Source organism: Ctenocephalides felis, unplaced genomic scaffold (genome assembly GCF_003426905.1).
Source record: "Ctenocephalides felis isolate EL2017-DRISC unplaced genomic scaffold, ASM342690v1 CF-g0.4_SCAFFOLD_03570, whole genome shotgun sequence".
Classification (NCBI taxonomy): Eukaryota; Metazoa; Arthropoda; class Insecta; order Siphonaptera; family Pulicidae; genus Ctenocephalides; species Ctenocephalides felis.
Window position 1 is genome coordinate 2,134,378 of NW_020539724.1, and position 26,041 is coordinate 2,160,418.

General features: G+C 27.7%; 5 protein-coding genes across 8 annotated transcripts in view; all 5 read right to left on the reverse strand.

Moving 5' to 3' along the window:
* The window catches only part of LOC113383337 (mitochondrial pyruvate carrier 2-like), a 36,000-nt gene extending 33,665 nt beyond the window's left edge, over positions 1-2,335 (reverse strand). For both annotated transcript variants that reach the window (XM_026621610.1, XM_026621609.1), the window contains exon 1: positions 2,196-2,335. In XM_026621610.1, coding sequence (XP_026477395.1) covers positions 2,196-2,286 — 91 coding nt within the window. In that variant the 5' untranslated portion in view covers positions 2,287-2,335. The remainder of the gene's footprint in view (positions 1-2,195) is intronic.
* Positions 2,336-4,857: 2,522 nt separating this feature from the next.
* LOC113383054 lies at positions 4,858-9,995 on the reverse strand. Its single transcript, XM_026621303.1, has 14 exons — positions 9,898-9,995; positions 9,445-9,601; positions 9,176-9,280; positions 8,664-8,751; positions 8,489-8,601; positions 8,105-8,256; positions 7,758-7,933; positions 6,892-7,574; positions 6,693-6,822; positions 6,205-6,304; positions 6,014-6,123; positions 5,706-5,783; positions 5,340-5,460; positions 4,858-5,274 (listed from the first exon to the last, which is right to left on the reverse strand). Exons 1-14 carry the CDS (start codon positions 9,983-9,985, stop codon positions 5,180-5,182), a joined length of 2,196 nt encoding a protein of 731 aa, XP_026477088.1. The 5' UTR covers positions 9,986-9,995; the 3' UTR covers positions 4,858-5,179.
* A 6,406-nt stretch (positions 9,996-16,401) lies between these two features.
* On the reverse strand, positions 16,402-19,893 carry LOC113383761 (V-type proton ATPase subunit d). Its single transcript, XM_026622010.1, has 6 exons — positions 19,681-19,893; positions 18,807-19,019; positions 18,592-18,693; positions 17,783-17,976; positions 17,175-17,429; positions 16,402-16,815 (listed from the first exon to the last, which is right to left on the reverse strand). Exons 1-6 carry the CDS (start codon positions 19,796-19,798, stop codon positions 16,654-16,656), a joined length of 1,044 nt encoding a protein of 347 aa, XP_026477795.1. The 5' UTR covers positions 19,799-19,893; the 3' UTR covers positions 16,402-16,653.
* Positions 19,894-22,194: 2,301 nt separating this feature from the next.
* LOC113383762 lies at positions 22,195-24,723 on the reverse strand. Of its 3 annotated transcripts, none has more exons than XM_026622013.1 (7): positions 24,602-24,723; positions 23,637-23,897; positions 23,210-23,376; positions 22,935-23,132; positions 22,638-22,841; positions 22,345-22,453; positions 22,195-22,266 (listed from the first exon to the last, which is right to left on the reverse strand). In XM_026622013.1, exons 3-7 carry the CDS (start codon positions 23,346-23,348, stop codon positions 22,218-22,220), a joined length of 699 nt encoding a protein of 232 aa, XP_026477798.1. In that variant the 5' UTR covers positions 23,349-23,376; positions 23,637-23,897; positions 24,602-24,723; the 3' UTR covers positions 22,195-22,217. The 3 variants fall into 3 exon arrangements, with proteins under 3 accessions (XP_026477798.1, XP_026477796.1, XP_026477797.1); XM_026622011.1 differs by having other exon boundaries at positions 22,202-22,275; XM_026622012.1 differs by having other exon boundaries at positions 22,202-22,275; positions 23,637-23,781; positions 24,602-24,668.
* A 1,052-nt stretch (positions 24,724-25,775) lies between these two features.
* LOC113383759 (Down syndrome cell adhesion molecule-like protein Dscam2) overlaps positions 25,776-26,041 on the reverse strand; it is a 129,504-nt gene continuing 129,238 nt past the window's right edge. The window contains exons 36-37 of the mRNA XM_026622009.1: positions 25,922-26,030; positions 25,776-25,852 (exon numbers count right to left, since the gene is read on the reverse strand). Of these exons, the coding sequence (XP_026477794.1) occupies positions 25,795-25,852; positions 25,922-26,030 (167 nt within the window). The 3' untranslated portion in view covers positions 25,776-25,794. The remainder of the gene's footprint in view (positions 25,853-25,921; positions 26,031-26,041) is intronic.

Sequence of the window (26,041 nt, forward strand, 5' to 3'; positions counted from 1 at the left end):
GTAGTACTACGAGTAGTAATCGTAGTACTACGAGTAGTAATCGTAATACTACGAGTAGTAATCGTAGTACTACGAGTAGTAATCGTAGTACTACGAGTAGTAATCGTAGTACTACGAGTAGTAATCGTAGTACTACCAATGAATTAAAAGTAGTAAACAATAATAAAGTAGCAAACATTGTATTACGAGTTTTACGAGAAGAATTCATGAATGAATGAGTAATAATCGTAGTACTACGAGTAGTAATCGTAGTACTACGAGTAGTAATCGTAGTACTACGAGTAGTAATCGTAGTACTACGAGTAGTAATCGTAGTACTACGAGTAGTAATCGTAGTACTACGAGTAGTAATCGTAGTACTACGAGTAGTAATCGTAGTACTACGAGTAGTAATCGTAGTACTACCAATGAATTAAAAGTAGTAAACAATAATAAAGTAGCAAACATTGTATTACGAGTTTTACGAGAAGAATTCATGAATGAATGAGTAATAATCGTAGTACTACGAGTAGTAATCGTAGTATTACGAGTAGTAATCGTAGTACTACGAGTAGTAATCGTAGAAAACGTAGTATCAATAAACGAATTAACAGTAGTAAACGATACTAGCACTAATACGAGATATATCAACAAATTAATTAAAAGTAATTGTATTACGAGTTTTACGAAAAGAATTCATGAATGAATGAGTAATAATCGTAGTACTACGAGTAGTAATCGTAGTACTACGAGTAGTAATCGTAGTACTACGAGTAGTAATCGTAGTACTACGAGTAGTAATCGTAGTACTACCAATGAATTAAAAGTAGTAAACAATAATAGAGTAGCAAACATTGAATTACGAGTTTTACGAGAAGAATTCATGAATGAATGAGTAATAATCGTAGTACTACGAGTAGTAATCGTAGTACTACGAGTAGTAATCGTAGTACTACCACTGAATTAAAAGTAGTAAACAATAATAGAGTAGCAAACATTGTATTACGAGTTTTACGAGAAGAATTCATGAATGAATGAGTAATAATCGTAGTACTACGAGTAGTAATCGTAGTACTACGAGTAGTAATCGTAGAAAACGTAGTATCAATAAACGAATTAACAGTAGTAAACGATACTAGCACTAATACGAGATATATCAACAAATTAATTAAAAGTAATTGTATTACGAGTTTTACGAGAAGAATTCATGAATGAATGAGTAGTAATCGTAGTACTACGAGTAGTAATCGTAAAACGGCTAGACCTGCTTTTGCCAAAAACTAATCAGCACATCTCCCTATCAATAGAAATCGAATGTTTTATGAACCATTCAAATCGGCTGATCCGTGCGCCCGAAAACGTAGACGAAAAATTGTATCCATACATACATACACACACACACACCCATTTTTACTGAGGTATGCCAAAATGTTCAAAAACCTTCAAAACGCGAAAAAATGTAAAAATTTTCACTTTCGATTTTTGGACGATTACAATAACTTACCCTACGGGAAGTTAATAACAAAAATTAATCTAGCATATTTTTATTTGCAAATCAAGCTTCAATTTCTAACCTAATTAAGAAATTTTAGTTATGATTAAGTTTTCAATTAAATAAATTAATTATCATAATTTGATCTTTATCAGAAATAAAGTAGACAAATTTGTAATTTATATTTTATATAATTAAATTAAATTGACGCAAACGCAAATTTCGAAACCGCAAGCTGTTTATATGCAATTATGAAATATAAACTATTTAGATGCATTTATCGTTTGACTATATCGATAATAAAAAACAAAATTGATTACCAATATTAATTTCAAACGAAAACAGATTCATAATATGTTGCCAACAACCATCATAAACATTATATTAAAAGAAATTCTATCAATGTATCATTTACAACTAAGTTAATATTTGGTTTAATTGTAACAAAAAATTGAAATACATGTCTCTAATCCATGTGTATATCTTGATTGCTTTTTATAGAAGTAAATAAAGAAATATCTATACTGTAATAAAAGATGTCTATGAGTTTGATGACAAAATAAGTATATTAAATACAATAATATTTATTATCTTAGAATTAATATGCACCATAAAAAACACGTCGACTATCAGTTAAATGGCTAATAATTATTAAATCGTTTGATAAGAAAACATTTTCCAAACACATGCATAATTTATAACAATGATATTGCAAAATACACACCTGCTGGTGAATTCCATAACGGTAAAGCCGATTTTGGTACGAATTTGTCTAACCTTTGCATGGATCTCATGTATAAACTCGGACTGGCCATTTTTATTTATTAGATTTATTAAAATATATAAGATTTATAATAGTCCCAATCACAGCTCAGGAATCTAAAAGTAAAATAATTACATGGCTTTCAGTTAAGGTTATAGAAATGTAGTATATTTCTGAAAAAAAATAAAAATATATACTGTGTATATGCATATGAATAAACATATAAGATTTTATACAGGCATCCATTCAATTATTAAAGAATTACATAATAAGTTATGTTCGAAAAATGTGTAATAAGTCTTTCATTAGTTTTGGTCCTCAATTTCACGCATAAATCCATAAAAAAAACAAGTAAACAAGATAATAAGTAATGCTGTAAGAAAAACATTAAGTTCAAAAAATATATGTATTAACATTTTAAAAATACGACTCATCGTTTATAGATTTTGCGTTTTTTTAAAATAATTTGTTTAATAAGTTTTTTGTGTTTTATTTCATATTTTTTCAATATTTCTTTTGTTACTCATTATTTTTGCAACTATTTTGATTAATTGTACATTTGTACTTCACACTATAATTTTTTCATATATTTTTTGTTTACTATGACATAAATAAGTTTTGTAGTTTTATGTGTTAAGAACGAGGCAAATTGGGAAGCAAATTAATTTTGTTTTAAGATAGTAATTGCATTTTAACAATTAGATGAATGTCTGTATAAAAACTTTATATTAAATAATTTAACACCAGAAATACTATTGTCAAATATTATATAATTATCTAATTATATAACATATAATAAATATATCTGTATCAAACTTGGACATAACATTAGGGATAACAAGGGCAGTTGAAATAACATTTAATGAATAACACGTTAATTGCCACGATAATATCATAATAATTGGGTAACTTTATTAAGTAATTTATTTAAAAATGGAATCAAGGTATTAAGGTATCTAAGAAACATTTTTTTACCAAAATTCCCGAAAAAATACAAAATTTTGTTTTACACCTATATGACTGACCTGGCCCTTTATCAATTATTTCATTTAAATTAAAACTCATTTCCTCGACAAGTGTCAGACATATTTGTCTCATGTAGAACTTGTTCACGTCAGATACAAATGACTAACATGGCTATTTAAAAATAACCATAATAACATAAAAACATAAATTAATTTCAACACGGAATTCATATTACGTAGGGTAAAAATCTTTTCAAATTTCTTGTGAACAGTAATCAAATATCTGGTTTACTTGTTCTATAAATTGTGTAACAACCATTTTGGAAAATGGTAGCCTTTTATAACTGTCATTGCATGTCCGGAAAGGATATTTTCATTTGGAAACTTTCTATCATTTGTTGAACTTAAATTTTTACTCATTAAAAAGTACCATGGCAAGAATATAAATAAATCACGATAACAATTCTTACGGATCACTTTATAGGTAAACAATGTACACGCAAATTTGATCTTATCTCGTTATGTCACTTTGTTTAAAAATGGCGAGCTTAAACAAATACGGATATAACAGATGCAAATATATTATAATATACAAATTTATATATATATATATATATATATATATATATATATATATATATATATATGCAGTTTATTAATGCATTTCACTAAAAACTCTTACATTTAACAGAAGGAATTATTCCCGATATCCCCGATGTGATCACAGCAAAGGTCAATTCACAACTGACAGATTCGCCTGTGCGCGTGGCCTTCGGTCACACATGGAATAGTTCGTTTCCAGTTTGCAACGTCAGAATAATTTATACGGGTTCCTCTCCAGTGTTGCCAAATACGCGGCCCACTTCATAAATGTTCGGAAGAACAAAAGTTTTATGTTAAGGAACATAAGTATTATGGAATATAAAAAATATAAGTAAAGTTTGTAGAAGTTTTATTTACACAAAACTAAAGTCTTTTACATATGCAATGTTTGTTTTATTACAACTTAAAATCGTGTTATAATTTCATTTGATTTTGAAGAATATTTCTATTTTAACAAGGTGCCGGAGTATTAGATATATATGTAATATATTACAATAATAAAAATAATTCTAAATAAAATACTATATTTAAGTATTATTCAGTCTAGATCTTATATTTTATATAATTAAAATAGTATTAAAATTTAGACTATATATTCAGAAAAACTATTTTGATATACTATATATGTATATGTATATATATATATATATATATATATGTATATATATGTATATATATATATATGTAAAACATATGTATATACATATATAAAATGAAATGATATATTTTTTTTATATCAGAGGTATATATTTTTAGATAATAAATTTGAAAAATTAAATTTTAAACTATAAACAAATAATTTAAAATATAAAATTGCAAATTAACTGTAAGATGTAATTTTATATCAGAGGTATATATTCGCAAAGTTTAAATTCTGATATAAATTTTGTAACATCTAGATTTGGCACTTAACTTCTAAGTAAGTATTATGGCATATAAGGCAAGTTTTTGTTAAGTGTCAATTTCCAGATTTCAAAACTGGATTATACTATTATTACATTAATCTATATCAATGTATCATTTTTTATTCGTGCCCTACAAATAAATCTTGGCCAGTACTGTTCTTCGTGTTTACAACTTTATCTTTACGCATACTTATCAACCACTTGAATAACTGGTCATACAATACAACACAAAATTCGTCCACGATTTACAAATACTTAGAGCATACTTAGACTTTTATAAATGAATTATTGATTGATCTTACAACGTTATTCGTACAAACGAGTACAAATTCAATTTTTTAAATTTCTGTCAATATTACATAAAGGATACTTAATCATTACCTAATTAAACCCGCCTAAGATATAGTTACCACAGATACTTTATCTAATATTAATTAAGTCTTGTTCTTTGTAATAATTTTTACAAAAATTATTATGAAGATTCCTTCGTGGTTTCTGCACGTCGTGCCCTATTGAAACTCCAGAGAACGAAATCTAAGGGATGTTCGTCTTTTCCAAATTCTTCACCTATATGATGAGAAAAAAGGTAGAATAATATAATTAATAGTAAGTTATTATAATTTCATATATACCTTCTTCTAATGTAGATGGTAAGTGCCTTCCCAAAGTTTCTGGTAAAAATAAGCAACATAATCCGCAAATAATGCTGAGTGTACCTAATATCAATGAAGGGAATGCAGGAAACAGACGACCCTAAAAAATAAAACTTTATATTAAAAATGAACCCTTAGGAACTTTAAATTCGGTCGTCCGTTGTTGTAAACCCCTAAAGTAAGCATTAGTAAATTCGACATGTAAAGTTCACACACATGATTGCTTGATTGGATTTTTAAAAATAAATTCAAAGTAAACTGTTCTTGAAGATTCATTCAAAAGAGTTATTGAAATGTGTTTTTATAAATTATCTCCAAAAAAATATAAAAGTGTTTTTTAAATACCGTGTAAAGAATATAAGCACTGAAGAATGTAGCAGCATATCCAGCAACATGTGCTACAGCCACTCCTTGTCCACGAACCTTTGAAATTTCAAAAATTATAAAAATTAAATGAACTTACTTAATAAACTAGCTAATAAAATAGTATTGTGAGTCATTTCTTTGTGAAAGTTTCTTTATATGTTGTATTTAAATTTTATTGTCTACTACAGAGTAGCCTTTTAAAAACCATTCTAATTAAATGAATCATTCTCAATTCTAAATATTTAATATATAGCAAATTGTATTTTTATAAAAAATAATATCCTTACTTCTGTTGGAATTAGTTCGGCTGCATATTGGGCGCCGGAATTATAGGCCACTGTTACCCACAGTCTTCCGAGGATGGACAACGTGATTGCAGACGCAACGGATGCAGAGCCTAGATTATTTTTAATTTTAAACAAAACAATTGATACAAATACTAGTTATCTTTGAAAACAATTAAATAATTATGTTTTACCTTTGAAAGTTTCTGATACCAATAAAGCTCCACAGCCTGCAGTAAAAATACCGCTCAGGAGCAAGGCACCAGAGGCTGTAGCCTTTCTTCCCAATTTGTCCTAGTACAAAAAATGTATTACAATTATCATTTAATGACTATGGAAGATATTCGCTCTTTTTTTAAAAAAAATGTCCTGCTTCCAAATCATAATCGATATTATTATTATCAAAGATACGTAAGACAAATCTAATAAAAATCTGCTGATGTTGACCAATCAGCAGGTATCATTAGGAAGCAGTCTCTTGGAATTTGAATATTTTATATTGTTTATAATGCTTAAAAAATATAATATGATAGTATTTGAATATTATAATACTCTGTCTGTAAATTCGATAGTAAACATACCACAAAGTCATAGCAAAATGTATGATATTTTTTAAAAAGTAGATTTGATAGGACTGAAATATAATATGTTATAGAATTAATAAATTAACTGAATAAAATACCTGAATAAATAAAAGTATGATGCAGGCTGGTAGTATTGCCGATGAACTAAGGGTAAAAATAATGAAAGGATGAATTCCCAAATTTTCTATATTTCTGGACATAGCATCGTAGCACAATGTCAATACCATCCTGAAAAATTATTCAACATAAATTCGGCACATATTATTTTACATCTATATTTAATCTATTTATACTAACGATTTAAATAACAGTATCAATGTTATCTTTCTCAAATGAGGGGTCCGTAGAAGACCAAAAAAGTTAGCTTTTCTCACTTTCTCTGGTTTTATGAGATCAGGTTTATTACTTTCGTCAATATCCTTGTGTTTCGAACAAACAGATTTTCCCATATGAGCATTAGCAATTGATTTATTTTTTGATATATCACTACTACAAATATTGTCACAAATAGTATTATTGAAACTGGAATCAGAACTATCGTGTACAAAACCAAAATTGTCTTCATATGAGTTTTGAAAATTGTTAAGATCTATTTCTTCAAATGAAATTTCGAAAGATTCTTCAGTAATATCGGAGCTCTCGTCTTTGACATTTACATCATTTGTTTTATTAATTATATCAGGTACATGAAAAGAGATACGATTACGGTCATTGCGAAAATCAGTCTGTATATCACTATTTTGATGTAAACTATCTTTGGTTTTATTTTGAGCTTTATTATTAGCACTACTTTTGCTTATTCTGTGAATATTTTCTTTACTATTTCTTGGTATAATTGTTTTATCTTCATAGATTTTTTTGAACGCATTTATATGACTTTCATCAATAGTTTTACCATTATATTTTGCTATCCTTTTAAAGCATTGGACAGCTTTGTCAACTTTTCGAATTGAAAGCAACCATTGGGCGCTTTCCGGTACCTATATGTGAAAAACAGAAAATATACAATATTAATAGATCTTTATATGACTTTGCCTAGTAATACTAAAATTTTAATAGCATTTGTTATCAAAATTTAATTTTTATGCATTAAGCATAGCATCAATTATTGAAAAAAATGTGGTATTCAAGTTACAATATTTTATATTTTCTATAATATTTACCAAAAACCAATACACGATTATACATATCAGTGGTGCAGAAGTGGCTCTTAAAAACGTTCGCCAGTCTGAACAAATCACTGCTATCCAAGGTGCTGACATTGTTCCTATGCAATAAAAAATGCCTATCGTCAAATTTAGACCTAAAGTTCTACGTTCTGGGCTTAAATATTCCATCACTGTAAATAAAATAAAAATTCAATCAGTTAAACAATAATAATATATATATATATAACTAAATATTAAAAATTATTTTAAAATCGTTAAATAAACGAAAGCAATAAATTGAATTGATAAATAGTTTTTTTGTAAATTTCAAGAAAGTTTACCATAATTATTTAAGTCCTCACCTATAATATACATCATTACAAAATTAGAATCTGTTGCCATTCCTGACACAAATCGGCAAGCAGCAAAAGCAGAAACTTCGTCTCCCGATATAAAAGAAGTAGCAACATTTCCACCAGCAGCTAAAATATTTGATGCAACTAACATGGGTAATCTGAAAGAAAAAGAATTGAATATAATTTAAATTCTTCGGTCACTCTTTGTCTAATAATACTAAAAATAAAAATTTAAAATTTTCTGTGTACTAAATTTAAAGCAGACAAAAATGAGAGATGTAGGACGAAGAAGTAAGTAGAGGTTATAATAAATTATTTAATTGGAAAGACTATTTCTACGTCCAGTTACTCTCTTGGAAAGAATATTTCTATACCATAAATTCTAATTACCTCCCAAAAATATCAGCTAGTATTCCAAATACCAACGTGCCTAAAACTGATCCAAAGAAAAATAGAGATTGACCAAGCACAGGTTTCCAACTATTGTCACAGACCCAATTGAGCTGTAAACAAAATATTATGGACATTTATTAAATGGAAATAGTTTAGTTATATGTGAACATACCTCTGCCACCATACCAGCAAAACCGAAATCTTTCAACACCTCAGCAATAGTTTGATTTTCGTCTGTATATGTTTCATTTTGAAGAACACTAAATGAAATTTAAAATTAATCGGATAAAAGATGTTCGGAAACATTTTATATTTTTGTGAACTATGAATTTTTTGTCAATCTCGGTTATTTTTACATTCGGCAATTGTTTCGCCCCAGTTTCATATAAGTTTAATGATAGTACTTAATATAATATTCTAGAGAAATCTAGGTAAAAATCCGGGACTGTCCCAGTAAATCCAGGCCGTTTGATCACCTTAATATATACAAAAAACTACAAAGGTAGTTTCCCATGCATTGCAATTTTAGGTAATTTGAATTTCAAATGTAATCGGTAGGTCAGTTCAGCAGATGACACCAGACTATTTCATTGATACGAGTATCTATTACTTTGCGGTATAACTCGAAAATTATCAAATAGGTAATAAAAATAACGATATCTGGCTAATTAAATAAATACGTACTTGTTTATTAGGTCCAATGAAACAAGAGTATCGAGATTTTCAAACGTTGGTAAGTATTCTTGAACGGTTTGTTCGGTAACGTTGGCGGCTTCCAGTTCAATACAGCTAAATACAAAATTAGCTATATTATAATTTAGCTAAATCATAATAGAACATATATTGAATATTTAGCAGCACAAAAAACCAATGATTCATTAAATAAAATAAAATTATTAAACCTAAATCTTTTAGGTTGAAAAATCAAAAAGTTTTTTCAGTTATCATCTAACCTGTGTTCCGGAGTTATACTGATTATAGTTTGGGAGTAATAGTGCCATGCGCTTAATATATTTATTAAACTAAATAAAAATATCAACATTAATTGACATTTTCCAAAATCTCCTGCTAAACGTAGCATTCTATCGTTTGCTTCCATTTTATTCAATTCTGAAATAAAATAACATATAATGTAATTACATGCGGAAACAGAAAAATGATCAAATATCAGAAATTATGGACATATTAAGTATAAACAAATTAAAAGCATTTATCACTAATCCAAAAATTAATTTGGAGATAACTTATCAAACTTTTGTGTTTACATTTGCAACAATGTTACAGAAGAATGAAAGATTCAGAGCAACAGAAATATATATATATATATATATATATATATATATATATATATATCGCTTGTCAGCAAATCGCTAAGTCAGTAAATTTGTCTTTTTATAATAGCATACCTTTTTGTTGGGATACAGACTCATTCTTCGTTTCAACAGGGTCTTGTTTTCCTTCGGAATTTATGGATTTCCTCTTTGCAGATTCCATCTCCACATATACTGCTTCTGGTCTAATTACAAATAACTTTGCTAAAATGTAAATACCTCACCTATAGTCACGTGTTTTCCTGAACATGTTTAATTTATCGCAAATTCAAAAATGCTTGCACGTCTTCATAAAATATAACAGATAAGCAGGTGCATGTTTAGAAATAGTTTATATGTTTATACAATATCTCGGCTAATGAATGCGAGACGATTCATTGTTTCTAACTGTTTGCATTTGAGAAATTTTTGTCAATGCACCAGACAATTGTCACCAACGATCTGCAATTATTGTTTGATTAAATATTGGCTATCTCCTTTATATTCTTATTTGATTCGATTTGTAATTGACACAGAAGCATTTGTGCAAATGAATGTGTAGATAAATAAATCTGAGCATTCAGGACTGCTGAAGATTCCGAACTAATGCCAAAAATATATGCAAAACAATTACTAACTTTATTACCCTGTTACCTTTTTAAACAAGAAGTTAATACCTTCGCCAAAAATAGCAATTTTCTAACATTATGTTCTTTATATAAATTAGAATAACATTAATGAAGTTTTTATTTAAAAATATACAATATTCCTGATATCTGTTTTACCACTACTAGATCTTTATTTAAATGATTTATATACATTTTTGTATTAACTTCTCGTAGTGTAATCTGTAGTAATCTCAAAAAAGATTACTTTTTGTACATATTTACGTTTTGGTCCTTGGAACATTTTGGCATACTTTAGAAAAAATGGGTGTGTGTGTGTGTGTAGTATGTATGCATGTATGTTTGAATACAAATAATACCACGATTTCGGGAGCACTGATGAACGGGTTCAAATGATTCAGACATACTGATTAATTTTTGACAGCTTTTTAAGAAAAATAAATTTAGGCTCCAGCAATTGGCCTTAATACACGATGCCATGCACCATTAGTTTTTGACCATTACGAATAATTTTTCAAAAAAACGGAAAAATAAAATAAAAATTGGGATATGCTTCAATTTTGACAATCACCGAGGTTTACTAATTTATTTAAATTAGTAAAACAACCTGTTCAAGTACTTTATATATCATGTTGTAAGAAGACCTCCAACGGTCAATTAAATAATTGAAGAATATATTACTATACTTTGTATCATTTTAACTTTAATAAAAATAGATGCATTTGTTCATACAATTAAAATTTATAACAAAATTTGAACACGTTTAGAATATTTAATGTAGAATGCATAATAATTATAATAACTTTAAATATATCGACAAATTTATCAATAACAATTTTAAAATTCAAATAATTTAATCTTATAAATTTCTCAACATACGTGAAATTATGAAGCAAAAATCTTAATTTATGCTGTGCAAAATTTAATTTAAAAATAAGTCAATAAAATAAAAAAATTTTTTTTCGATTTATGAATTATTTTTTATTATTGATTGATTGATAGATGTAATAAATTTATATAGGGTCCGCCAACTAGCATTTTTTTGAAAAATTCCTTAAAAAATCTACGGAATATTTGGCCAATTTCCTTTTTTTTGAAAATTCTATTAAAAAACCACTAAATATTTTCACTTTTTTATTTGAAAGGGAAATGTAAAGAGTGCAGAGTACACAGTAGGGTTACTTAAGTCGTACCCCTGAAAAAAAGTTATTTAGCGGATCCTATATAATCTTTTTGGTTCGTTTAATCCTACAAAAACAATAAAAAATAAATAATAAAAGTTAATCAGTTTTCAATAAATTGTAAATAATAAACCTTTTAGATCCCTGATTTAGAACATCACCACTTAGAAACAACCCACTTTGAATGAATATCGGTATGAATTATTTATCTATAAAATGAAAATTTCAGAAATATGAGTTCATTGTTCAAATTAGAAACATTTACTGGAATTTATTCATCTCACATCAAAGGAATAAACCAAATGAACTAATTTAGCAAACGTTCTGTTCAAACATATCGCACCATGTCCTACGATAAACTGAAAACTAATATTTGCAATTCAAGCAATCGCGAATATGCGTGAGTCGCGTTTCATATATCTACATATAGATTTATAAATACACACAAAATAATTTATAATTATCTAATATATCACTTGTAAATTATTATTTTTGTAACGATAATTCCATATATATTTTGCATATTATATACCCCAAAATACTAGATGTACTCAATATATATATATATATATATATATATATATATATATCTTTGTGATTAAATTATAACTCAAAAAAAAAAACGCTTTAAATATATAGAATTCTCGAGTCATAATGCTAGTGACGATACTCCAAAACTGTTTGATCGATTTTTATGAAATTTTATAATCAGTCCTCAGTATGACTGAAAATGAGAATCGGACTACATCTATTTTCCATCTCCCTAAATAATGAAGGTTGGCTACCTATTGTCGGTTTTTATTATTGTGTCTATTCAATTTAAATGAAATCACTTTCAGATTAGGCTGCCACTTGCAATGACCATAAATTACACCCCATGAGCATTTTTATATGTGGCATGCTTTGTAGTGAGTAAACCATCCATCTTATTTGTGTTAGATTTCTCTTTCACATATACTACATACTTCCACATTCATTATCAGTTATTTTTAATGAAAAATAGACATGTCCAATTCTCATAATAAACGTGATTGTAAAATTTCATAAAGATTGGTCAAGCCGTCTTACATTTTAAATAAATATTATAAGTTTACCAGTTAATAATAAATATAAACTGGTAAACTTAGAAGTCATTATAATAAACGTCTGCTGAAAATGTTTTTCTAAAAAGGAAACATTTAAAGAGTTTTATTTTCAAAGAAATGAAATGTGAAAAAGTACCTAAAATTTCGCTTTTTCTCAGGATTTATACGGTAAAAGTCAGTTGTTAATATATTAGTAAGTTGTTAATAATTATTAAATTTAATATTACAATCAAAACTATGAAACTTAAAATATATTTACCTAATTCATATTACGAGTACATTTTAAATATTTAGTAGCAGGCATTTAATCTCGGTTATGTGATTTGTATCAGACTTCATTCATCAATAAATATTTAATCATATTATTTTTCACATTATGTTTTGATATTATAATCATAAACAAAAATGCATGGAAGTGCGTATGGAATTTCAAAACTTAGCTGACAAATTTTATAAAATTTTAAATACATATGTATAAAGTGATCTAGAGTGATCAAGAAAATTATGTTATCAATAAAATTTTCAAAAACCCATGAAAAATGCTATGAAATGTTTTTCGATGTTTTATAGTTTATTGTAAATGAAACACGTGTAACTCACAGTGGCGAATTAGCAACGAATACTCTTTGATTAGTAAATAAATGTTTTAATAGCATAAAATATTGATTTTTGCTAAAATCGTAATTGTAATTTATTTGAAAGAGTCTGATGATCACATTCCAAAGAATAATTAGTATCAAAATTAGCTATAACACAATTAAAATTCGAAATAAAGATTATGAGAAAAATATTAGAAAAAATGCTAGAGTAGACGATATAATAAATGATTATTACTACTACTGTTAGATATCAAGCTGTCCTAAGTAGACAAAGAATCTAGGATCCTGTGGTTGCAAGGCCAAAGCTCTTAACAACAAATTTTAGCTCATCTAATTAAGCCTTTTATGTAATTATTAAATGCATTTTCTGAATTTGTAGACAGTTCGTATGATATATTTATTACAAAACTGTATAAATTTATAAAAGGAATTAAAATTATGTAATTTTAAATTCTTATAAATTTTCCGGATTTTGTATTGTTTATATAGAAAACAAAATTTTATTGTTCTCGAATTACGTTTGTATAGATATCACATAAATTTTTATCGGTAATAAAATTTCATAAAGGCAAAGCGATTTGTAACAAATAAAATTTTATTTGGACAATATAAACTTATAAGAATGGAAAACGAAAAATGGTACTTTTATTAATAATTATAATAAAATAATATTTATATATCCATTAATCTATTACGAAGTTTTTATATGCACGTCGCGTCTTAAAATATCAAACGTCGAATTATTTAAATAAATAATTAATTATAATTGAATATAAGAATAAATTATATTTAACCATTTCGTTTATGGATATTGATACACGATTTTCCACTGAAATCAGTTGTTTATGAATAAATAAATTATAGTCGTTTAAATTCTTGATTTATAATAAGTATGCTGTTTTCCTCTTCATTTAATTATAGGCGTTCTATATAACAGATGTACTTTGATTTTCTCAATGATCATCTCTTATAGAAACATTTATATTATATATATATATATATATATATATATATATATATGTGTATATATATATTCAAATAATTCTCAACATCGTCTGATTAAATTAGGATCTCGCACGTGTGTGCTAAAAAGGGGCAATATTGACAAAATACTTAGATTGATATGAAAGTTATTATAAGATATAGTATCATTTAGAACTAACAAAGAAGCACAGTAGAAAATTTATTATACGCATTTTTAGATATATTTTTATGGAAAAAATGAGACAATATTTTCCTTGTTGCGTAATAAGTAAACATTGGATCGCGTGCCTCAAGTATTCTAATTAGAAGCAATAGAGACAAATTACTGATTTGATCAATATTATTTATATAAACTTTAGTTATAAATAGAATAAATATGAAAAAATGAATAAACTAGATGCAAGTGGAATTTTGCCTCTATATACATAAATTTGTATAAACTTTCCGATTATTCTCAATTATTTGCTATTTAAATACAATCTTTAATTGTTTATTTCAAAAAGGAAGTTTTCGCTTTCACTAAAAAGTAATCAAAACGATTTCCACTTAATATCTTTCAAACAGACTTATATTATGAATTATATTAAATATTGCACAATCACGCGCTTGTATGCCCTTAAAGCACGGCTACTATTCTAAACTTTAATGAAATTTTATATTATAACTACCTTTCGCAAGACTATAATATTTTAACGGTTCGTTTAGAGTGGACCATAATAGTGGACTATATAGCCATTGTAAGTTCCAAAAAATCCATGATTTAAAATAATTATTTTAAACTTTTAAGGTAACAGCTCTTTTTTGCACTGGGTGGGCTATTAGACATCAGTTAATCAAGCAGATAAAAAAGCTAAACCCAACATTACAAAGAATTCCATTTAAAATATATAAATTATTCCTCAATAAACATACCTCTAACTCAATCCATTACGTTTTGTGATCAAACTCCAAAGATTGCATTTGATACACGTAAAATTTGTAATAATGTAAGTATTGTCGCAACAATGATCTAAATTCATTCTGATCATCTCAAGCTACTTCGGATTCTTCTTCATTATACCTGTCCAAAAAAATAAATTTTCATCCCTGGTGTATTATGAATTTTATGATAAGTAATGACTTACCTATTATAGATGTACCAAGTTTTTCTCATCCTTTATTTTTGTGTTGGAATTGTTACTTTACGAACTTGTAAAGTATGAGGTGATATATCGCAGCAATGTCTCAATAGACTATCTTCATTTGAAAATTCTTGTGGTCTATATTCTCAAGTAAAATCAAATATTAGTGAGCCATGTTATCAGATAGTGTTTAACGGGCAATTTAAATTCAAAACCTGGTGGTTGCAAGGACGAGTCTTTTACAAAAACACTATGAAGACCCTGGATGTTATACATAAATGAATGTTTTACTCTCAACATACAATATTTTGACCTCCACTTACTAAATCATACTCTACTTTTTTAAGTTATGTGGTTCTATAAAGAAATTGATACTTTTATCCTAAAAAAAAGTAAAAACGGAAATTTTGTTCATAATTATTTATTGAATAACTCATTGTGATTAATAACAAGCTATAGCCAGCTTTTGTGTATGAATCTATAATTACTTGAAAGAAAAAGCATGAATCGAAATTTAAAAATAATTTCAATCACAATACTTTTTCTAAACCTCGAATGAACACATATTTACACTTAATGTTAACTGGTTTCATTTTTTTCTACAACAGTATGCGTACAGACTTGCTGTTCCCACTAAATACTTTGACACGGTGCGTTTTATCACTATTATTATGTTATTTTTGCACAATTAACTTGCAATATTTACATTGGAAAGCAATAGATTTATTATCTTACCTTATTCATATGTAACTAACACTTAATTATTAGATATACCGCACTATAAAACACTCTTTTAGCTTGCACGTAAATAATTATCATCAGTTTTAAATTGAATGTATTAGTTTGAATATATGAAGTTTAAAAATTATTTCATTACTACAGACAATTAGAAAATAGATTATTATTCCTGAATAGAGTTGAATATTATAATTCTTTTATTAATATATACACACATTTTATAGTACCATGCAGCTGTGCTGTTAAATTTCAAAAAAGGAACAAAGTACAACAAAACGATAATATATTCTAAATATAGTTAACAATCAATGATATTTCTAAATTGAGGATAATTAGGCTATATTATGTCGGTAATTCATTTTATATATATAGAAACTCATGTGCGCCCAAATCCGGTCTGGCTTCATCATAAAATGAAATTCAAAATACTGTTACAATTGGTTTGGCCCGAGATAAATACTTTGTACACAACAAACATCTGGATAAAATCAACGTTATCAAAATTAACAACAAATTAATTAAAATATTGGAATGTAGTTGTCAATCTTGGTCCTGTGCTTTTGAGCAACGCACTCACTTATCCAAACAATGTTACGGCACTCTTGTTCCTTGAGTTTCAAATAAGAGTAAAATACTCCGAAATGGAATTGTTGCAAGAAAGCAAACACATTGAGATGAACCTGCAACAAAAAAAAAAAATACATTTAAATAAAATGTATTATATCAACGCGATCACCAATCGAGTGAATCGTTTCACTTTTCTGATAAACACAAAAAAACGGCTTGCCCGATCGTCGCGCTAAACAAATGGAGTGGTTTTTGAATTTTTTAAATCGGTGACAAAAGGTCTTTTCCTTCCGTTTAAAATATTTATTAAATGATTATTAAATGTTTTATCTAAGCCTCAACAGCCGATTGCTTTCACTCTTATCAAATCAGTATTTCTTTTTTCATGCATAATTTTATGATTTATATATATTTACTTTGTTACTTTAAAAATCTATAACTTCCCTATTTTATTATATAAATATTTGCATACCTCATGTTCAAAGAATTTATCTTCAAGTGTTTTGTCGCCGGTACCATCGCCAGAGCCTTCGAATAAAGCAGAATACTCAGCATAATATTCAGCAACAGCTTTAACTTGCTCATAATCATCAGCACGAGCCAGAGCAGCTAAACCATCTGGGTTTAGTTTACCACAACGGGGGTACAATTTAGCACGATCATCCTTGCTCAATTCAGTTCCAAACGAGTTGATTGTTATGATTATGGCACGTCTGTCAGCTTCAAACTTTATGAATAATATTTAATATTTAATAACAGAGAGGTATATTTGAATACTGAGAATAGTTTCAATTTTTTTGTTGATATAGACATTTAATCATATTGTTTATTTAGAGATTATTTTAAAATTAACCAGTGTTTCCTCTATAAAAACTATAATAATTATAAAAATGTTGGGAAATGATTTTGATTCCATGTATGAACAGAATAATAACTTAAAGATTATGTTAAACATGACAATAGTCTTCATCCGTTTAAATTTTATAGTTGGTATAATAATATTTTAAGTGCACTGAGAACTTTTTTCACTAGTTTTGTCACAGACTAAAGTAAAGGAAATAATGTTATAGTATTACTTACAGCTAATATTTCACACATTGTATCAGCTGTGGATCCACCAAGTCCCTTGCAAAACTCATAAAATGCCTCAAGATAGGCTTTGTACAAAGTGTTACGAATAATTTCAATGTTCATTTCATCAAGATCCTGTTCCGAAATGCAATCAACAAAGAATGGAGCAAGTGGGGTATCCACAAGTACAGCATTGTATAACTCTTAAATGAAAAAATATAGTTATAGCACTACATTATATTAGTTTGAAATATTTGGCAAAAATGTTATTCTACAATAAAAAATAAATATTATAAATTGTTATTGAAGAATGTTAAGATGTTTTTTTGAGTACATGTTTTTTTTATGAGAATAAAAATTTCACACTGAAAATGATGTGATTGCATACTTCATTTAAAAAATTCTAATATTTGAAAATTCAAAAATAATACTAGTAGCACTTCAATCTTTATTCAAAAAATTCATTAGTATATCAATAAAATTATTTTATGAGAAAAATTAAAACTTCAATATTGCATGATAAATATTATTTGTTAGTCAATTTAAATTGTTAAATAAATTGGCAAAGCTGTAAAATAATTCAATCACACACCATTTGCTACCTGAAACCGATGGTTTAAATTCTATTTCTTCTTCAGGATAGTAACCTAATTTATAATTATCACTTTTGAGTTCTTCATTCATATGTTTATATAATTTTACATATTCATAATTCAAAACTAATATTATATGATTATAAATACTTCCAACATAGTGAAAGTAATATAAAATTGAGATGTAGTTATAACATGTTATGATAAGAAATTAATTTAATTTACCTGCAGGGGTGGCAGCTACATGAATAGCCTCCATTTGTTCGAAACTTCCAAGTGGGTGGCATTTGGGAATCAATTCAGAAATTGGTCTCTGATGTAGTGTACCTAAATGAAATATATAATATATTGCTAATAAAAATGTAATAAACATAATTTATAAACGAGAAGAAATAAAATATTAATTGGATTGAAAAATAATTATTGCCAAATTTTCTCACCAGTGATCAACAAAATGATATTGTCAATCATATAACTGTAGGTTATGAAATCCAAGAAAGTGGACAGAGGTTCGACAGCATGGTTTCTCATGTGTTGGAATTCAATAACCAATTTTTCACGTAATTTGTCATCAATGGTAGACACAGATAAGGGGGAAGGCTCATTTGATAAAAAGGTGCCATAATCTGTACCTGCCAGGTGCAGCTTCAAATCTGCAAATAAGATTTATTAGAAACTAGCAATAACTAGAATACTTAATACACTCACAATACAGTGGAGAAATCTGTAAGTATTCATTCACTAATTTCATTGCTGTTACTATTCAAATAACATCGTTATTACTATTTCATGTAACAATCTTAAATACAAACGGTACAATCAATTCTTTGAATTGGCTATATCAATGTTTACAATAATAATTGACCTTAGTCATGTAACACATTTACTGAAAAAGGTTATTATAGAAGAACGTTTAGTTTACAATCGATGTTTGAATAACTTTATCCAATAAGAGCAATGTCAGAAAAGACATAATTAGACAATATTTTAATGCTTAAACTACAAAAATATTTCAATTATGAAACTAGTGAAGAATACATATATCAGAGCATAATTTTGAGGGTGTGGTTATCGAAAAAAAAGTATAAAATGTTAAATACTATCTCAAGCAAAGCACATGACTAATGTGCAAATCAAATAACTGCTAAAGCATAATATCCAAGTAAAAATCACTTCTGAATTGAGTGCTCGACTATTTTACTTCAACCTTTATCACAATTTCGCCAAAGGTATTTGGTAAAGTACCCTTATCAATAACTATTTTTTAATTTATATCACAAGACAAGTCACATGCGTGTCAACAAACGAACTTACCTTCAAGAGTTTCACATTGCACAAGATTTAAATAATCGGATTGTTTAAGAATTCCGCACTTGAAACCACGGCACAGGCCTTCCAGATAGCCACCATCAATATTGAACATGAAACCCATTTTTATTCAATTTATCTGGCAGTAATCGTCTCGTACACACCTAAGCCCGACAGGCACCTGACAGCGAAATAAAAACTTTACTGAATTTTGATCATATGATCTGACGTCAATTCGACACTAATTCAAAATGGTGGATCGATCAATGTCAAAATAATGCGCATGTAAGATAATAGATGGTGCTGCAAATAGCGCGAAATCTTTTCATTTCAAATTAAGAAATGAAAACTAGATATAATCATACGGTAAAAGTTTCTTATTCTGCAAAATAAATAGATTTTGCATCATTTAACTTTCATTTTTATCAAAGTACATTTTGAACTAATTGGATTAAAATATGCAATATTACATAAAAATGTAAAATAAATTGAAAAATATGCTTTGCAAATTGCAAAGAAATCTTTGAACTTATTCACACAAAATATTTGTTTATTTATGTTAAGTTCTGAGACTTTCAGACTTTAGGGTTTGCTATACCCCTAGACAATATAATAATATGGCTATACCGCTATAATTTTATATAAGTATCAAAATTATTATTAGTTTCCTTTCTAACTCTTATTTATTGTTATTGGTACAAATTATATATAAAAGTGTTAATTATTTCTACTAATAGTAGAAAGTAATATTGTTCAAAGCTCCTGAATATCACTTGTCATTGAAATGGCAACTAATTAAAACTTGGAAATTTTTCTGTACACTTTTGTACACAGGAAACAATATTTGACGCTTATTATTTGAATAAAATTAATCTCATGCCCAATAAAATAACACTCAACAAATATTATAATTACATAATAGTATGGGCCAACATTATATATAATGTAGTGAAACTTACTCGAAGCTGTGATTTTTTATTCGTTATTCCTGTTTTTTCGCTACTTGCGTATTTCTAGGAAGAGTTAAATAGAACAGAATGCTGTGCCCCTACATAATTCATCAATCATATATTTGATTTAATTTGGTATGTTTCTTGTTTTCATATAAGTTATAAGCACCTGCGAAATCAATACAGTTTTATCCCAAGAAAATAAATCTTAAATAATATTATATCGCCATTTGCAACACTAGATAGTATTAATTTTTACTAGAAAATAGAAATATAATATAATAACTACATGATATTCCATTTTAAATTATAATATTAATTAATTCGTTGGTAATAAAGAAAATAAACTATAACATTAACCAAAACACAATTTAAAATATTTGTCCATTGTGTGTGAATACACATGTGTGAATGGAAATTATTCCTGTTTTTCTGTTTATATTTCTAGAAAGACGGTTAAATAGAACGAAATGGTATGTCATTTCATACTTCATCAATATATCATAACTGAGTTAAATTGTTTATGATCTTTGTTATAGGTTAAAGAACCTGCAAATAGAACATAAATTTACTCAAGTATATCAAGAAAATGCACCTAAAATTATAATACTGTATAGCCATTTGCAAATATTAAAGCGTTGTGCAACAGCTTGATTATTATAACATGACGACTTAATTTTAATAAATAATTTTAACTTGTCGTCGAAGAACTGTCAAAGGTTTGACGTTTAGGACGGTGGCGACATCTAACACAGAACCATATGAACCCGGTAGTCACTACGTAGTTCCCGACAAACTGGGAACGATTTTGCATAGAGGCGCTGTATGCAACCGCCACTATGAATCTAGGAATCTAATTGGATTCCTTTATACGCTTTTATATGGATTCAACTTGACGTTAGTTCCTCACGAACTGGGAACAATTTTGCATAGAGGCGCTGCAAGCAATCACCGTAGGAGCTTAGGAATCTTATTGGATTCCTTTTTCAGCAAGAACTGTCAAACGTTTGACGTTAGTTCCTCACAAACTGGGAACGATTTGGCATAGAGGCGCTGCATGCGCCACTTATTGAGTTCATGGCGGGATATTTGAATACGCTTTAAAATTTGAAGAAACATTCAGATATGAAATGTACATTTATATACTTAAGGATGTATAATTGAATTTATACATTCACATATTCTACTTCCAAACAATCCACCAACATAGATTTAAATGCATGTATTCTTACTGCTGAAATTGGATAAATCTTTAATTAACAAAAAAAAAAACAATTATTTATGAACGCAATGAATAGAAATATTTATTATACTAAAGTAATACAATTGGATATAACTCATATAGATTATATATCTTTAGGCACAACATTTGTAAATATCTAAATATATAAAAAACATTAATGAGCTTAGTTTATCGAACAATGTTTTTGCAAATTCATTAGAACAAATTCTGTAATAACAAAATATATTTAGAGCGTGAATAGACTTATAGATATATTAAAATTATCAATAAATATTTAATTATTAAACTTAACAGGTATAACTTAATTACATATTATAAAAAAGTATTTACAGGTTTGCATTCCATTAATTCTATACATAAATTGTGCAGAGGTCTTGATGTTTTTTGCGTTCATAAAATCTAGAAAAACTAACATGAGATTAATATAAAATTTATGATAAATAAAAATTAATAATTCTGAATATATTTAATAATTACCTTGGATTATCTGTGATTGTCGATGAAGATTTTGAATGCCTTGGAGTCCTTCGTGCTAAAACAGGAGAGGTCTCATTATTTGATTCTGTATTTGACCCTTGTCTGAATACTATAAACATAAAATAAAAACCATAAGAAATAAAACTATTTAAAGCAAAAAATATATTAAGCATACTATCAAATATAATGATTTGCCAAAAAAATTTAACTATTTTATATAAACAAATATTTGTATTTAGATATTGCATTTATGATTTTTTCTATCTACTGAACTTTTCTCTTGATAATATTACCTCGTGGAGGTTTCACTGGCACTCTATATGGTTCCCTACTAGGGCTTCCACTTGTGTCTGATTCTGATTCTTTATATTTTCCACTATTTGATCCATGTCCTTTACAAAACCTCGTTTGTCCAGATTGACTTTGAGAATTTCTACTTCTATGAGGTGTAGTTGCACCCAGGGCTAACATCATGGACTTGCTTAATGTAGAATCATCTATATAATAAACAAAACAAAACAAAACTCTTAAAACAAGCAATGATGATTTAATTTTAGTGACTTTATTTATTATTTTACATATTGTCTTACCATCTGGATACATCTGATGCCTTCCACATTTTCCAGGTGTTCCACATTGTGAATTCATTACTCTATCTGGACCATCTTCAACTTCGATCATACCAAATGTTTTAAACTGGACAGTGTAATCTAAAGTACTTGCAGTAACTGATCTGCTTTCTGGTCCTGATACGCTAAATGTAGCGTATGGGCTGATATCGTACATTTCTGGAATATATTATAAAATAGAGTAAACCAATCATTTAATTTGTTAAAATCAACCATTTAATTTAATTTACAAATACCTGATTCTTCCCCTGCATTGCTATTCAGTTTTCCGTGGCTTTGCTTTCTAGGATTAGGAGCATACACCTGCTGACTTTCGTGTACATGTTTTTGATTTTGCAAATTTTCTCGTTCTACATTGGTTTTAATATCTGCCATTTGAACAATCTCTTCATTGTCACATATGCTGTGAGTATAAAATGAAAGTATAAAAAGTATAAAATGTTAAATACTATCTCAAGCAAAGCACATGACTAATGTGCAAATCAAATAACTGCTAAAGCTTAATATCCAAGTAAAAATCACTTCTGAATTGAGTGCTTGACTATTTTACTTCAACCCTTATCACAATTTCGCCAAAGGTATTTGGTAAAGTACCCTTATCAATAACTATTTTTTAATTTATATCACAAGACAAGTCACATGTGTGTCAACAAACCAACTTACCTTCAAGAGTTTCACATTGCACAAGATTTAAATAATCGGATTGTTTAAGAATTCCGCACTTGAAACCACGGCACAGGCCTTCCACTAATAGTAGAAAGTAATATTGTTCAAAGCTCCTTAATATCACTTGTCATTGAATTGATAACTAATTAAAACTTGGAAATTTGTCTGTGAACTTTTGTACACAGGAAACAATATTTGACGTTTATTATTTGAATAAATGAAAGCTTGTTTACTTGCAACAGCAAGAAGTCGATGGCACTATAAAATATAATTTCAGTAAAATTATCATTAATAAATAAATACTTATTTATGAAGCACATATATTATGTGCAGTATATAAATTATCCTTTTTATTTTTAAGCTGAATTCATTCTAAAAGTATTCTAATAGTAGAAACTAACATATTATTCAAAGCATTAACATCAAGATTAATTATCAATGAATTGACAATTAATTTACACTCCCTAATGCTCTAGATGCTCGAAGTACTTGATGGGGCAAAGAATCATTTCTTCATTATGAACAGGATTTTAAGTGTGAAGCTGATTTAATAAAGAATATATGTAGAATTACTTATTGTGAAAAAATAAATTGATTCATATACATTCACTAGAAATACCAATAGGTATAGATTCTTGATATCTTCTTACAGGTATACATCCTTAACAAGTGAAAAATATTTTTACACATACTTGTGCTAGTTAAATAAACTATATAAATATCTTATTATTTTTCTACTCGATTCAAATTTACAAAGAATATTGGTGTATTTATGTGATTGAAACAGAAGTTTAATATACTAGAGTGACGTTATTGGAAATATAATTGGATTTGGAATCATAGTCTTATTTGAATGAAATATATCTCACATCCAATAAAATAGTACTCAACAAATATATAATTATTCCATAACCTTTAGCATGGGACAACAATAATATTATATAAAAAGTTGTAAAACTTACTCAAAGCTTTAAACTTCTATTCTGTGATCTATTATGCCTGTTTTCTGTTTCTATTTCTAGAAAAACGGTTAATAGAATAGAAGTAGAACGAAATGGTATGACATATCATAATTCATCAATATATCATAACTGAGTTAAATTGTTTATGTTCTTTGTTTTTGTTATAAGTTATATCAGGAAATTGTTTGTTACAAGTATATCAGGAAATGCACTTAAAATTATAATACTGTATAGTAATTTGCAAATATTAAAGCATTGTGCAACAGCTTGATTATTATAACACGATGACTTAATTTTAATAATTTTAACTTGTCGTCGAAGAACTGTCAAAGGTTTGACGTTTAGGTCGGTGGCGACATCTAACACAGAACCATATGAACCCGGTAGTCACTACGTAGTTCCCGACAAACTGGGAACAATTTTGTATAGAGGCGCTGCATGCAACCGCCACTATGAATCTAGGAATCTAATTGGATTCCTTTAAACACTTTTATATGAATTCAACTGGACGTTAGTTCCTCACGAACTGGGAACGATTTTGCATAGAGGCGCTGCAAGCAATTACCGTAGGAGCTTAGGAATCTTATTGGATTCCTTTTTAAGCAAGAACTGTCAAACGTTTGACGTTAGTTCCTCACAAACTGGGAACGATTTGGCATAGAGGCGCTGCATGCGCCACTTATTGAGATCATGGCGGGATATTTGAATACGCTTTTAAATTTGAAGAAACATTCAGATATGAAATGTACATTTATATATTTAAGGATGTATAATTGAATTTATACATTCATCTATTCTACTTTCAAACAATCCACCAATGCATGTAGTATTCTTACGGCTGAAATTGGATAAATCTTTAATCAACAAAAAACCAATTATTTATGAACGCAATGAATAGAAATATTTATTATACTAAAGTAATACAATTGGATATAACTCATATAGATTATATATCTTTAGGCACAACATTTGTAAATATCTAAATATATAAAAAACATTAATGAGCTTAGTTTATCGAACAATGTTTTTGCAAATTCATTAGAACAAATTCTGTAATAACAAAATATATTTAGAGCATGAATAGACTTATAGATATATTCAAATTATCAATAAATATTTAACTATTAAACTTAACAGGTATAACTTAATTATATATTATAAAAAAGTATTTACAGGTTTGCATTCCATTAATTCTATACATAAATTGTGCAGAGGTCTTGATGTTTTTTGCGTTCATAAAATCTAGAAAAATTAACATGTCATTAATATAAAATTTATGGTAAATAAAAATTAATAATTCTGAATATATTTAATAATTACCTTGGATTATCTGTGATTGTCGATGAAGATTTTGAATGCCTTGGAGTCCTTCGCGCTAAAACAGGAGAGGTCTCATTATTTGATTCTGTACTTGACCCTTGTCGGAATACTATAAACATA

What these genes read in the sequence shown, in the direction of transcription:
- LOC113383054 (XM_026621303.1), bottom strand. Translation starts at nt 9,985, where the DNA reads ATGGAATCTGCAAAGAGGAAATCCATAAATTCCGAAGGAAAACAAGAC. An exon ending in GTCTGTATCCCAACAAAAAG is followed by an intron (nt 9,602 to 9,897) that starts GTATGCTATTAT and finishes ATTTTATTTCAG; the next exon opens with AATTGAATAAAATGGAAGCA. An exon ending in CCGAACTAATTCCAACAGAA is followed by an intron (nt 5,784 to 6,013) that starts GTAAGGATATTA and finishes GAAATTTCAAAG; the next exon opens with GTTCGTGGACAAGGAGTGGC.
- LOC113383761 (XM_026622010.1), bottom strand. Translation starts at nt 19,798, where the DNA reads ATGGGTTTCATGTTCAATATTGATGGTGGCTATCTGGAAGGCCTGTGC. An exon ending in TATCATTTTGTTGATCACTG is followed by an intron (nt 18,694 to 18,806) that starts GTGAGAAAATTT and finishes TATTTCATTTAG; the next exon opens with GTACACTACATCAGAGACCA. An exon ending in ATAAATTCTTTGAACATGAG is followed by an intron (nt 16,816 to 17,174) that starts GTATGCAAATAT and finishes TTTTTGTTGCAG; the next exon opens with GTTCATCTCAATGTGTTTGC.
- LOC113383762 (XM_026622011.1), bottom strand. Translation starts at nt 23,348, where the DNA reads ATGGCAGATATTAAAACCAATGTAGAACGAGAAAATTTGCAAAATCAA. An exon ending in CAATGCAGGGGAAGAATCAG is followed by an intron (nt 23,133 to 23,209) that starts GTATTTGTAAAT and finishes AATATATTCCAG; the next exon opens with AAATGTACGATATCAGCCCA. An exon ending in GCATCAGATGTATCCAGATG is followed by an intron (nt 22,842 to 22,934) that starts GTAAGACAATAT and finishes TTTATTATATAG; the next exon opens with ATGATTCTACATTAAGCAAG.